We start from the raw sequence: 14,485 nt of genomic DNA, 5'->3' as shown, positions 1-14,485 counted from the left end.
ACAATGCTATTCTCTTTTAGTCGTGAATGTTCATTGTATTCACAAATCACAAACTCTGCAATATTCGCCATCCTATCAGGTCTAGCATCATCCACAATTGGGATGTAATGTAGTCTTAGACTGGTGGTAGCTTTGCGTTTCGATACCGCACTGGTTCAAAAAAATGATAAGGAAAAAGAGAGTAAATCTTGTATTATTTTGTTTCATATTTTTCTTGTTGATCCTACAGAAAGGTTGATCTGAGGGTGGAAAACATTGTCTAGCTTCTATTCGAGTTGATCCTCAATGCGGATATTCAACCTCCTGAGCCAAATAGAATGAACTATCATGTTGAAAACGTCATATCTCTTGGAAGGTCCATTCACCACAAAATGCCTCTGCACCAGTTTCACTCTCCTGTGCATTCTCAGGTACTGACTCTGAGATATTCCCATTAGTATTGTTTTGATATTTGGTATATCCTTCACTTGTACTTGGACTGAAAATGTCTTCCACTCTAAGACATCACTGAAAGGTGGAACATAGTTATCCGAAATCAACACCGGCACGCATTCTGCATAGATGGCTTCCACAATTCTTGGGCTTGCGACTTCGTAGCCGCTGGGGCACAAGCAGAACTTGCTCTGCTTTAACATCGACTCGTAGGATACCCCATTTGGAAGTTGGTCATAAACTTGCACATCTTGGTCTTTTTCTTTCCATTCATTTAAAAGCAGGCATCTTATGTGGCCATGAAGCCGGCCTGCAAAGAAGGCAAGAACTGACCGGCGAGAGGGTGAGAGACCACCGAGAAGTCCTTTGGTTTCGCCAGTTCGGAGATGGATTTCTGGAAATGACACATCTTTGGAAGGATTGAATCCTTCTGAAGTGTTTGCATTGCATAATACTCTTATGGACTTGTGGTATAGCTGAGGAACATAAGAAGATGTGCGAGGCCCCTATAGATATAGACAAGTTGAGTCAATTTATATTCAAAACCTTACACAAAAGCTTAAGGTGTGTTTAGGAAATATAACATGTATATGAAAAAAGGAAGAAGAAAAAGTTTGTGTGAATGGGGGGTGTGAGGATTCGTTACCCAATCGTGGCAGGAAAGCATAAAGTGATCTGCACCAAGGCTTCGATTCCAAAAGGGATGCTTATCAGAGATGACATTGACATAGTCAACCACTGCACGACCTATGGACTCAGTGCTATGGGACTCAGCCTCATAGAGGTACTGAACCAACATCACCACACTGAATGGGAGAAAATAAACAAGGGCATCATCTGGATTTTTTGTCCTATAAGTATTGTCCATTTCCATTTCATGAATGAACATTCCTTCTGTAGAGTATATGCTCTTGCATGGACCATTATGAAATATGGGTGGATCTCCTTCTTGGTATACATATATCTTGAACAGCCTTTCCATCTCCAAGTAACTCCTGCACTAGTTTTATTCACTTTCTTTTGTTCAGCTCAATTCTTGGTATATATACTACAAACGGTATATAAACTAATTAAGATAATATTACCTGTGAAAAGCATTTGCATTTCTATATATTGGACCTTGAGGAACATAGTCTGGATCTTCATGAGTAGAAGTCAGATTTCGAACTCGAGCAGCTTCTCTTATGGAAGCTCGAACTCCAGCCAAACTTGCTTCAAGTTTCTCTAACCTGCTATATCTCTTTATAGTTATTGTCTCAGATGCAGTAGTAGCATTGATCTCACCAGATTCTTTATCATTCAACACTGCTACCTCTTGTTTTTCTACCTGTTGTACAAAGATAGAAAATAGTTTAGTACATAGGAACTTGAAGAAAGATATTGAAGTTATGTAGTTGAATGGACATGAAAAGTGAAGACATAAACTCACAATTTGAGAGTGGGGAAGATGTACTGTTCCATTTGGTTCTGAATCATTTGATGGACTGACAATAGGGTGAGCTTCTGGTGCAGCTTCTTCATTCACTACTTGAGAATTTGGCCTTGATTTTGTTGAGAAAGCTAGTGATGAAGAGTAGCCAGTACCTAGTACGGTATTAACTCTCCATGACCATGAAAAAGAAACTGTGACGCCCAACGTGCAAACGAGAGCTACAAGCACTAGAATGAATGCTGAAGAAGAAGAATAAGAAGTAGAAGATGACCAAAATGGTGGAAACAAAGATGGCTTGTTGGTGAGAGGCTTCATCTCTCGGCAGTGACAATTACACTAAGCAGTAGGAGAGTAGTACTGAATGAGGATTATTGATTGATGCAGTACTTAAAATGCTTGTTATACTTTGCTGCTCATTAGGGTCATTCTTTGTAGGACAAAGCTTTTTCGTACTCGAGGATAGAATGCTTCCTTGCTATATACTTGACCCTAGTTGGCTCTCTTTCCCCAACTTAAACTCCTACATGCATCACTTTCTGTGTCAATCCATTATATTTATATGTGGTAATTTACCAAATGTTGCAGTTTGCTCTGATTAATTAATAAATGGATTCCTACAGTAAAACACAAAACTCAAAACAGTAATAGTGGGATTCTAAAAAATTGTATATAGAACGTGCTTATTATGCTTGCAGATAACGAGGGCTTCCAAGTATGAATTCCTATATATTGATAATAATAATAATCAAGTTCCCAGGGTAGACAACTATAATTTGTCAAAGTGACCTCTGTCCCATCTAGTTTAATCGAATGAGATAGCTGTTGGTCTGCATTTACAAATGAATGAGCATATTATAATAGTGGCAGTGCTTAAAAGATTCAGTTTTTCAGTACAATAGAATTTGATTTTGTTTTCCAGTACAATAGAAGTTTAAGAGCACAATCTTTGATACGAAAGATGTCATAGTGTATGAGCTACGAAGCCAAATTCAAAATAGGAACTTGAATGCTAAGGCAGCATCTTGGGATGGCCGGCCTCAAACTCTGACTTTATGTCCGTCACCGTCACGTATTGCACTCACTTTGATTCTGCAAATTTTTGAGATAACCAAAAACTCTGATTTCATTAGTCTCTCCTAGTCCTATCAAAGTTGACATTTGTTTTGCCTTTGTTTCTTAACTATTATCTTGTACTACGATGTTTTTAATTCATTCATTTCATGTCGACAACGTTTTCTTCTCAGAGAATTACATGACGTTTTCGTATAAGGTACCTCATCAGCCTCATCTTGTACCACATAGTTACAGGTGTTTAGTCATTTTCTTCTAAAGGGTTGTTCTGCCATCACCAACCAAATAGTGATGGAGACCCCACATTTCGTGTAGTCTATATTCAAGTATTAGTTCTTTCCAACTTCAACTTCAGTACAAATTGAAGATTACGGTAAGCTTCTTCATCTGCAGTTATGGAAAGGGTGCCAAACTTGGATCACACAAAAATGGATCCAGGAAGCTTCACACTAGCACAACAATCTTTTCCCCATAAACGTGAATCTTTATTTGTATTAAAGCAAACTTATGAGGGTTACCCGAATGGGTTGCTTGAAACTGATGGCCATATTCCTACCAAATTCACTAGTAACTTGCATAAGTACATAACACGATCAATTCAGATTTGGCAAATTTCACACAGCATATACCGGAACTGAGATGGCCTCTATACCCTAAAACCAGTAACTTGGATACACATGGAATTGGCGGATGCAGTAATGAAGTAAAAACAAACGAACCACAAAACAGCCAAATAGCTCCAAGATATGTAACCACTAAATTTTATCAGAAGAAAAAGAGATGTTGCCAATGATTATATTGATAATATAAATAGGACAATGATACAGCTCACTAGTAAGGAAACCCAGGAAGAGCTCATCAAACAAAATTTCCTGGATTTCTCTGTTGTACGAACACTGAATGCACTATAAACACTAACCAAAATATCTACAAAAAGCCTCGCCAAGGCTAACAATGAGAAAAGTACACAGACTACAAATATTACAATACCCTTGTTATCTACAGATACCTGCTTCTCCCTGACCTTTTCAACCTCAGATCTGCATAACAATAGCAAATTATTTAGCACCAAATTACACAGTAAGAAACCATAAACTGTGCACTAGCAGAAAGAAGTACATGATATGCCATTTTCATTTATTTTTCTTCTTAGCCAAGCAAAAATAATTACATCAGGAAAAACTACATATTGGATATTTAGGGGTTAAGAATCAGCTTGCAAATTTATCGATGAAGGACAAACAAGCAGAAGATTGTGAACTCAACTATCTAATCACTTCAATGGATTTACAAGATTGTGTACAATACTCCATTTGAGAAAGAATGTTTATCTGTTAACTCAGAACTGCATGGATTTATAGAAAAGAAATCAAAATGAGTGAAGTTATGAGAAGATTGAACTCTCACCTAAGGATAGCGTTATCCCTGACCAAATTATCCAATTGCACAGAGACAAGGGACTGCCAAGACATGAGATTGTTTACATCTTTAGCCTGCAAAGACAATCAAACCAGTATAAGGATAATAGAGCATACTACTGTCAATAAAGACAGTGTGACCAATATTAACAAGAACAATTTAAAGTTGTAAGGTAAAGAGATTCACATACAATTACTTCCTGGCTTTCTAGAAGATTTCTCATGTTTTCTTTGATCTTCTGTAACTCTAACTCTTTGCCGTCCATATCTGTGTCGAATTCTTTGAAAATACTGCCGTATCTTAAATTTGATTCCTCAAGGTATCGCTCAAGTAGTGATAAACTGAAATCCAATGAATGGACTTTCTGCATTAGTATCTTAAGAACAGTGTCCCCAGGCATCCTGCTACCTTGTTGATGAAGAACTTCTTTAATGGGATCAGGCACATCATTTTTGATTACTTCATTGTTCACATTAGATTCAACTGCAGCTTGAGGTTCCATTTCTTTATTAATATCAAAAAAATCATCACCCTCGGGTGAATCTGAGTGGGAGGTCACAGGTTTCTGGTCAACAGTTACTCCATCAGAAACATAGGCACCGCTTTCAACAGATATTAAATCCTCAAGCATTCGCTCAACAGCATCCACTCCATAAATTTCAATAACACTGACTGTGCAATAAAACTCTGAACCATAATGGTTTAAAATCTTTAACTTTATATATCTCACCCATTTTGGTACCTCAAGATCAAACCTTTGTGCAAGCTTAATATTTGCAGCAGTGAAATTCCCAAGCTTAACCCATTCATCTGTTGGATAAACCAAACTGCCAAGCAGCTCAAAATCCCTTAAATTAGATGAATAATGTTCAAGATTACCTATTTTGATTGTGTCTACCAAGGTTTCTTCTGAAAGCTCTATATCAACAAACTTTTCTTCTGCAGAACATGGATTGCGAAGGTACTTGTCCTTATCTCTGCTTATGATATTAGAGGCACCCTTGGCTTCCTTGTTGAAAGCCAAGACCTTGGCTCCCTTTGCAGCTGAAGCGTAATTGTACTCCGTACCACCAGGCTCCACTCTATGTTTTATGCTTCCAGCCAGGCCAATTAGGGATTTGCTTTTTGAACTAAATGTTTTGCTCTTGAATTCATCCAGACCAAGAGGCACAGCACGAGGCAGGCGGCCATTTTTTGGACCGTCAATTTCATGTTTCATGCCTGAACCAGATTTCTCCAACTCAGGTTCGTCAGCAACAGCCGAGTCATAAATTGCACTTCCTTCAGCTGAGGACTGATCTATGTTTTCTTCACTAAGTAGTTCACCATTTAAACTACTAGTTTCAACATCATTTGTGCACACGCCTTCAGAAGAGTAGAATAAATCTTCTTGCCTTTTTAGTTCTACAGAATCAGAGTGCTCATCACGATCCAGCTTAGATTCATTCCAAGTTGATAATCCAACTGGAGATGCTGTGGAGCCATCTGAATTCAAAGATCAAAAAGATAGAAAGAAAGAAGCCAGTCATGCACACAATAAAACATAAGAATCATATCAAATATGAACAAAAAAAAAGAACATAAGATCAGAAAGTGCATGTAAAAAGCCAAAACTGTCCAACATGGACAGAATCAAAAAGCATGGTTATACATCTTGTAAACTTCTTCAAATACAAATACATAAGAAGTGACCTTTTGAAAATAGTACTTCAACACCTACTCAATTATTTTTCTATTTATAGCTATATTCCATAAAAAAAGGAATACTAATATTCAGTGGAAGATAGTACATAGAGAAGCTGGATGAAAATGGACATGCTTTTCAAAACCCAGAATAGCCATTGAAAGTTTTTGCTTAATGATCAGATAAAGATAAAAATAAATAATCACAAGTGAAAAGAAAAACAATAAAAGTACAAAGAAAGTGTGAGTATAAAAATTGTAGGAAAGAGGGTGAAAACCACTCCTAGTAAAAAGAAAGAAATCGGGAAACAAATTATCACTGCCACAATAGAACTTTCAGCTTTTGCATCAATCAATTTAACATGGTGCTGAGAGGTCAGGGCAATGTTTTATGCATCTAATTATAATGAATTTCCTTTCTAACAAAATAGGATGCTAACTAAATAAACAGCTCCTTAAGTTTTAAGGATATCAACATTTATATGTTTTTGGATCCTTCATATTCCAATCTAGTTTTCAGGGATTATCTGCATTTTTATGTTCTATTGGTTATTAGGCATGAAAATAGGTTGTAGATTAGTAGATACACATAACCATGAGTCCATGACAACATGCCTTTATACACATTCTCTAATTGTATACGGTTCAATCTTTATTGTTAAAATACAGGAGAATTATATGCTTTCAATAGTTTCGTAATTTCCCCAATTACTTCCATGCATAGTTTGAAAATCAGTCACACATTGAATGTCAGCCTGCTCAGCACATCACTTCCAATGATCATAGCTAGAATCAATAAAATATAACTGTAGCAAGCATCACCAGAACTTTTAAATCACTAAAATGACTCATTGTATCATTCAGGTAAGCAATATTTGGGTGAGGCCAATTCTAAGTTATGCTATACATCAAAAAAGTATTGTACCCCAACCAAACGTGGAGATCCATCACATACAACCATACACTGCAAATAATTCATAGGGAAAGCCAACAAAAGACTAAAGTAAAAGAACATTTAGAAGAGAGGTTACCTCTGTGTCCATCGCCGCGACTAAACCATAAGCTGATAAGAAAGACAAACCCCCACAGAACAAAAACTAAAGATAGAGACACCTTATAGAAGCGGCTCCTTCCGGTGATGACCTTTTCCAAAGCTCTTCTATGCAGAAGAGCTCTACGGGACCTCTGCATTGCACATCAATCCAATCCGCTGCTGACTCCTGCCAAAAATATAGAATTCAGTACCCTGTATGAAACAAAACATGGACTTGACTTGGCTTCTACTCTCCAAAAGAATAAGATCATTAAAGTGATTAAACAAAAGTAGAATAAAGACATGATGCCTGTTTTTAAATTTCGAATCCAAGTCAATGAAGCAAGCCGTAGTGGCATTCCTATCAGTCAATAAACAAAACACACACAGCTTGCAGTTTCATCTATATGTGTGATATAAGTATTTTCCATGGAACATAATGTTCGATTGAAAAGGAAGCTAAATACCAAGACTGATCAGAGAAAACCTGATGATCATTACTGGAGCAAATCGAAAAGAAGACAGATAAAAGAATCCAATTTCAGGCAGTTGAGATTGGTGTTCTCAAAAGGAGCCAAATTTACCTTAGTACTCAAGCAAAGCAAGCTTTGATTCTTAAAAAGAGACGCACTTTCACCAAAGCTAATGATGAAACCAGTAAAACTCACAGAACCCATTGACTAGACTTAAATAAAAAGCAGCATGAAGCAAACCCAATTCATGCCAGCTTGGTTCTGGCTGTAAATTCCACACAAAGAAGGATTCTTTAAAAAGAAAAAAAAAACGAAAAAAGGTTGAACCTTTATGCCACCAAATACAAGTAAACACCAAAACAGGTTCATACGTGTATGCAGATCTTAGGGGGACTGAATAATCCCATAATTCAAAACCCAAAAATCAGATCGAATTCAAAAAAAGAAAAAAGGAAGAGGCTTTACAAAGAAAGAGGCATGCAGACCTTAATGGAAGTATGAATCAGAGTATTGAAATGAAAAGAGATCAGCAAGTCAGGGAATCCAAGTCATCGTAGAAGAGGGCAAGGACAAGATTAGCGTTAAAACGGCGTAGTTTAAGGGGATTGTCCGCGTTGGAGTTGGGTTGGGGTTTAAACGTCGACTCGCTTTTGGTTTTTATAAGGAACAACAAGGTGGTCTTGTTCTTCTTCATCATCTCCTCTCTCTGTCGCTTTCTTTTCTTCTCTCTCCCTTCCCTTATTTTTGTAACGGTTTCGCTTTCGCCGAATCACTCTCTCTCCTCCCGTTTTCTTATTTCAAATCTCTCTCTCTCTCTAGACTTGCGTTCAAAGAGTTACCCTTGAACTTACAGAGTGAAAAGCTGAGGTTATATTTTTGATTTTGAATTGAACAAGTAGAGGAAGTTTTGTCCCTCTCCAAAACAACTACAATTTGGGGCTTTGTGAAACACCGCTATTGATGGGAAGGAATTTTCATTTTTCAAGATTGAATTTGGGATGGGGAATATTCTAGAGATTTTGAATCCTAATAATAGACTCAACACAACAGAAACAGAAGTAAAGAACATCCTAGAGTTACACAAAAGCAAGCATCATGGATGAAGCGTAATTAACAGATGAACATGGTTACCTCTTTGTGTAGATGTAGCTCTAATTCTAATTTCAGACTTGGGCCATGCTAGCAATTCTGCACAAATGAAAAACAATTCACACTGCAATGGTTACTGAGAATGTATTTATGAAATTGGTTTGGTTTTTAATTTAGGGGACCAGTAATAGGAAATAAATATTTTCAAGTTAGCAATTCAAGATCTCTTTCTATCTTTGCCATTTGACCTTTTTTTTAATTTATTTTATATATATATACATGAGTATATGAACAACATGGTTTTCTGTATATCATTTTACTTTTTTACGTTATTTTTAAGCTTTTCTTGATTATCACCGAAGTTTTCTCATATGCATGAGTATATGAACAACATGGTTCTCTGTATATATCATTTTACTTTTTTACGTTATTCTTAAGCTCTTCTTGATTATCACCGAAGTTTTCTAAAAATTATAATCTAAACTATATTCACGATGATTTATATTTCAACGGGTACGAGCTTCCGACATGAACTAACAACAATAATAATCATGATATATATTAGCTCTTTTTTTCCAGAAAATTCGAAACATATCAAGTCATTTCTCTTATAAATCAACTTTCATTCAAACATATATATCTCTTACGACCATGTCATTCCTAAACCAATGTTTTTGCTATCATAATCAAAAACATATTCTTGAACCACGAATGCAAATTGTGATCAAAACTCATGAGACATTAGCCGGTACCTGTAGCGTGTGTAAATTTTTTTGTTAAAATAAAAAACATTTGAATTATGAAATTTTGTTTTTGATCGTCGACAATAAATAAATCTTGGTATTTTGACAATAAATAAATCTTGGTATTTTGTCAGTAGTGAGCTGTAATCTAGTCGAGTCGGAAGTACGTGTCCCTGCCACTCTGTTCCATACACGTATGCATTCAATGTCTCATTCCTCATTAGCTGTTCCTCTACATTGTCTTCATTCCTAAGCTACAACCGCTGCCGACGTCTGACACGTGTCCTCTCCGACGGCGACGGGCCCGCGGTTCGCTTCCCAAGTCTCAACTCACTCCGCCAAATTCAAAAACAAAACCCTTTCGAAAGGTCAGTTCTTTTTACAGTCGAGTCATTTTTGTTTTTTACTATTTGTTTGCTGTGAAAACTGAAAAGTTAACTTCTTTCCCTTCATTTTCTCCTCGATGGTTAAATGTTGATGGTTTCCTCTCTTCTGGGTTTCCTCAGTTGACCACAGTTTCTGGTTTTCAGTTTCTAGATGTTTATCTGAATCAATCAGGAAAACCCAATTGGTCTGAGATTTGTTCTTCACTTGTGGGCTAATCTCTGCTCTTAAGAACGGTCAAAGTCTGAACCTTTCAGCTTAGAAAGAGGTACAGTTTGCACCTTTCAATCTCTTTATGCATATTTCAGTGGGAAGCTTCAGAAACTGTGATCCTTTATGTATGTATGTATGTGATTGATTGATTTCATAACATGTCAAGAAGCTTTAAGATAAAGTTAAGTTAGTGAGTACGCAAATCATATTACATTAGGATTATGGGTGAATGGTTTTAATACTCATCAGCTCATGGATTGTTATTTGAAGTTTGGATCCAAAATGATTTAGGTGTATAGTGTATTGTTTTTACTTCTTGAAGATAATTGAATGTGTGTGTTGCTCATTCTCACTGTGTATCAAGGAGTAGTTTCTTTTCCCAGATTGAAGTGGGATGGATATACAAAAAGAAAGCAAGGAGCATGTTTCATCTGACTCCCTTTTACAATGGGGCCAATGGCAACTGCTCGATTCTATCCTCCCAACCGGTGGTTTTGCACATTCCTTTGGTCTTGAGGCTGCAATCCAAGCTCGGATAGTCTCTGGTCCTGAAGATCTCCAAACTTTCGTAATTCATCATTTAGAGAATACTGCAAGCTTACTCCTTCCTTTTGTGTATTCTACTACAATATCGCCTGATTTGGAGAGTTTGCGTAAACATGACAAGATTTTAGATGCAATGCTGACTAATGAAGTGGGTAGAAAGGCGTCGATTGCGCAAGGGTCGGCACTGATGAGAGTGGCTGCAGCCGTGTATTCGGAGATACCGTCTCTTAAATCTATGAGGGAAGCTTCTTTGAGTAATGGAGTTGTTTCTTTTCACCATGCTCCAATATTTGGGCTTATATGTGGATTGCTTGGGTTGGATAGTAGTACTTCTCAAAGAGCTTTCATGTTTATCACAATGAGAGATGTTATTTCTGCTGCAACAAGGCTGAATTTGGTCGGACCCCTTGGTGCGGCTGTTCTGCAACATCATATTGCTCCTATCTCTGAAGCTATACTGAATCAATGGAAGGACCGTCCAGTTGAGGAAGCATGCCAAGCTGTTCCTTTGCTTGATATCGTGCAGGGTTGTCATAGTTACCTGTTTTCCAGACTGTTTTGTTCTTGAAGGCCAAATACGACGCATCGCCTGGTGGAGTCTGCCTGTAACTTTATAAATGTAAGTCCTGAAAATTCAGTGTATTGGAAGTACTACCTGAAATCTCTATGTTTATATTATTTTGTACATAGGTGATTCAACTGTTCTGCCATCTTAGAAGGTTGCGTTAAATCCAAAAGTAGAACCATAAAGCATTTTATGCACCTGTATCCCTTTGAGGATTAAATAACAAAAGAGTGACACTCCAACACAAATTGAATGACTCAACTCCTCTTCGCTTGGTTTAATTCTAATGGATTTTGGATACAATTTCGGTGATGTCCTATTCTTATTCACATATATATCGACTAGTGCTTATTGTTGACTTTGTATTTTCTTTTACAAGTGGACTAGGAGTTTTTGTTCCTGCCTTTTACTTTATGGCATATTGGAGGGGGGTTGAAATCATATGGGTTGAATTTTATGGCATGTGTATGTGTCTATCTGATCACAGGTAGTTGTTAAGTGATGCTAAACTTATGTTATTATGTAGGATAATAAACAGTAGAAGGCTACTTTCTTTAGTGGTTCAGTCACTGGTCTTATTATTACAATGGTAAAGCTTTGAATTCATCAATGAACAATTTTCCTGTCAAGTGATAAAGGAAAGCATTTTAGTCATTTCCTTCTCTTTATCTCATATCATACCTACGTCATGGAAATCTATAAGCTTAAACATTTCAGATTAATCGTTTCACTTATGCCATGACTCTTGCCTTCTGTTCCAAATTTGTTTCAGAGTGATGTGTTTATGTTTTATCATTTGAAGATGCGGAAAAAACTCTGCATTTGGTTAGAATAGGGTCTTTTTTCTTTTTTAATTTTTTAAATTTTTTTATTTTTTTATTTAGGGTTAGAAAAGAATCATAATTCATGTTTACTAGTTGCTGTTGATATGTGGTTGATCCTAGCTCATACTCTGTTTGAAATCGCTACTGTCTAATTCCGAAAGCGTTTTGTCAGTTATATAAACAGAGCCCTTTTGATTTCGGGTACCAGAGTAACAGTGCTAACATATTATAATATCTTCATTAATGCTGTTCCTAATCCGTATAGAAGAGGGACTGTTAGTCCTTCACCCTCACAAGTCACAACTGCTGCAAGTTAGTCAAGTGACATTAATTATTTAAACCCTGAACAATCCAAATTGTTTTCTTGAACCTTCAATATTAGATCTTCAATCATGTCCGCAGGGAGGCATATATTTGATAGTGCAGTGGTGCAAGTACCAACAGGACAAAGCATGCCTAGAAGAGCGGGCTGCATTCCAGTCATAGTATATCTCTACAAGGAAACTCGGTTCTGGTTTGATGGTCCAGATGACTATGAAAGTGATGGTCCGCTAACCTTTGTGGCTACAGAAGAATTTCTGGACACTCGTGAACGCATGAGTCAAATTGTGGCTGCGAAACTTTTGCTTATGCCTATCCCAGAAGAAGAAGTGCCAGCTATTATTGAGAAGCTCGTTCAGAAGCTTTCTGTGGTGTCTGACGTGCCCAGTCATATGCCTATCGCTGTGTTAATATTTGATATCACTGTGTCCTTATTGGGTAGTGCTGACTATGATTATGTCATTGATTGGATTGCAACACAACCCTTCTGGTATTATGGCCTTATCTTAAGAGGAGGTGAGGTTATAGAGGAATCCATTGCATCATATAAGGCAAATCTCACTCCTGCAACTAGATCATTCGTTCATGGTTTGAAGAAATTTAGGCTTGATAGTTTGGAAGAAGCTGTTGTTAGAGATCAGACTCCGACTTGTGCCATCTGTTTAAAGGATTTTGCAGAATCTGTTGAAGAAGAAGAACTGATAACTTTTTTGCCCTGCAAACACCATTATCATGTCAACTGCATTGTCCTGTGGCTGGATATCAATCACATTTGCCCCTTGTGCCGATGCCCAATGCCAACTGTGGAAGCCGGTGAGCCATTAACAGAGGCTACTGCAAATTAGAATGGTTTAGGGAGAAGATCTCCTTGACCAAGCCGTCCCTGTCTATGTAAGATTGGAACAGACCTCCCAGGTGATTTTTTTAATTATTTTTTATTGTTGAACTTTTATCATTGTTATGGCTTCGCGTTGTTAAAATTTTTGGATTGTTGGGTTTGGGAGAGTTTTGAGTTGCTGTTACTGCTGGTTGATTTACGGCTAGAAAATATTTGTAATTCATGTTTATTAGTTGGTGTGGCGATATGTAGGATCCTTGCTTGTACTCTGCTAGAAGCAAATGCCGAGCCTGCTTTGTCAATTATTGAAACCGATCCCTTTTGATTTCGGGTACAATAGTAACAATTAGTGCTTAGCTACTAAACCCTGCCCTTTTAATTTCGGGTACCAGAGTTACGATTTAGGGCTTAGCTATTAAACCCTTTTCCTAATCCTTATACAAGAGGGACTTCAACATCACAACTATTACAAGATACTCTTGTATTTGATCGACCACCCTGAATCCAAATCCTTTTGGTATTACAACTTCTTATCTTCTAAAGGGACCATACCAACTTCTAAACTTCTTAGTACTTTCTGGTTTATTAATCAGTGTCATCAAACATGTTGAGCACTGTAGTTTTATTCCTTGAAAATTGTATGTTTCGAGTGATCATCTCTTTCAGTAGTCAGCCTGCTACAATGATACTTACTCCCAACTGGTGGTTTTGCACATACCTTTGTTATTGAGGCTGCAATCCAAGCTCAGATGGTCCTTGGTCCTGAAGATCTCCAAACTTTCGTAATTCATCATTTAGAGTGTAAGCTTATGCCTTCTTTTTGTGTATTCTTCAACAATATTGACTGATGTGGAGAGTTTGCATAAACATGACAAGATGTTGGACGCAATGGTAACTAATGAAGTGGGTAGAAATGGTAACTAATGAAGTGGGTAGAAAGGCGCCGATTGCACAAGGGTTGGCGCTGATGAGTGTGGCTGCAGCTGTGTATTCAGAGATACGGTCTATTAAATCTATGAGGGAAGCTTCTTTAAGAAATGGAGTTGTTTCTTTTCACCATGCTCCTATATTAGGGCTTATATGTGATTGCTTGGGTTGGATACATAGCAGTGCTTCTGAAAGAGCTTTCGTGTTTATCACAAAGAGAGATGTTAATTCTGCTGCAACAAGGCTGATTTTGGTCGGATCCCTTGGTGCTGCTGTTCTGCAACATCATATTGGGACACTGTTTATGTTTGCATTTTGTTCCAATTTTGTTTCAGAGCCATGTGTTTATGTTTGATCATATGGAGAAGACTCTACTTGGTGTGCAGCATTTGGTTAGAAATAGCGTCTGTGTTTTGATTTAGGGCTAGAAAAGATCTGTAATTCATGTTTACTAGTTGGTGCTGGGATCATCTTGTATTCTGTTTGAATTTA

The 14,485-nt window shown here is 37.3% G+C and overlaps 3 protein-coding genes and 1 pseudogene across 3 annotated transcripts; 2 read left to right on the top strand and 2 right to left on the bottom strand.

The window, feature by feature from the left end:
- Positions 1–40: 40 nt before the first annotated feature.
- Positions 41–2,179, bottom strand: LOC101295393 (probable glycosyltransferase At5g03795-like). The gene is made up of 4 exons (XM_004292357.1): positions 1,862–2,179; positions 1,518–1,759; positions 1,079–1,427; positions 41–938 (listed from the first exon to the last, which is right to left on the bottom strand). The coding sequence occupies exons 1-4, from the start codon at positions 2,177–2,179 to the stop codon at positions 267–269; spliced, it is 1,581 nt and encodes a 526-aa protein (XP_004292405.1). The 3' UTR covers positions 41–266.
- A 1,538-nt stretch (positions 2,180–3,717) lies between these two features.
- On the bottom strand, positions 3,718–8,155 carry LOC101308139 (uncharacterized protein SLP1-like). The gene is made up of 5 exons (XM_004290204.1): positions 8,029–8,155; positions 7,069–7,257; positions 4,545–5,839; positions 4,343–4,428; positions 3,718–3,975 (listed from the first exon to the last, which is right to left on the bottom strand). The coding sequence occupies exons 2-5, from the start codon at positions 7,226–7,228 to the stop codon at positions 3,729–3,731; spliced, it is 1,788 nt and encodes a 595-aa protein (XP_004290252.1). The 5' UTR covers positions 7,229–7,257; positions 8,029–8,155; the 3' UTR covers positions 3,718–3,728.
- A 1,750-nt stretch (positions 8,156–9,905) lies between these two features.
- Positions 9,906–11,264, top strand: LOC101307845 (urease accessory protein UreF-like). Its single transcript, XM_004290203.1, has 2 exons — positions 9,906–10,027; positions 10,337–11,264. The coding sequence occupies exon 2, from the start codon at positions 10,367–10,369 to the stop codon at positions 11,084–11,086; it is 720 nt and encodes a 239-aa protein (XP_004290251.1). The 5' UTR covers positions 9,906–10,027; positions 10,337–10,366; the 3' UTR covers positions 11,087–11,264.
- A 2,494-nt stretch (positions 11,265–13,758) lies between these two features.
- LOC101295104 lies at positions 13,759–14,348 on the top strand (annotated as a pseudogene; the record flags this gene model as incomplete).
- Between the last annotated feature and the right edge of the window lie 137 nt (positions 14,349–14,485).

This window comes from Fragaria vesca, linkage group LG2 (assembly GCF_000184155.1).
Source record: "Fragaria vesca subsp. vesca linkage group LG2, FraVesHawaii_1.0, whole genome shotgun sequence".
NCBI lineage: Eukaryota > Viridiplantae > Streptophyta > Magnoliopsida > Rosales > Rosaceae > Fragaria > Fragaria vesca.
Note: the sequence above shows the minus strand (reverse complement) of the source record. Positions and strands in the feature narration are given on the sequence as shown.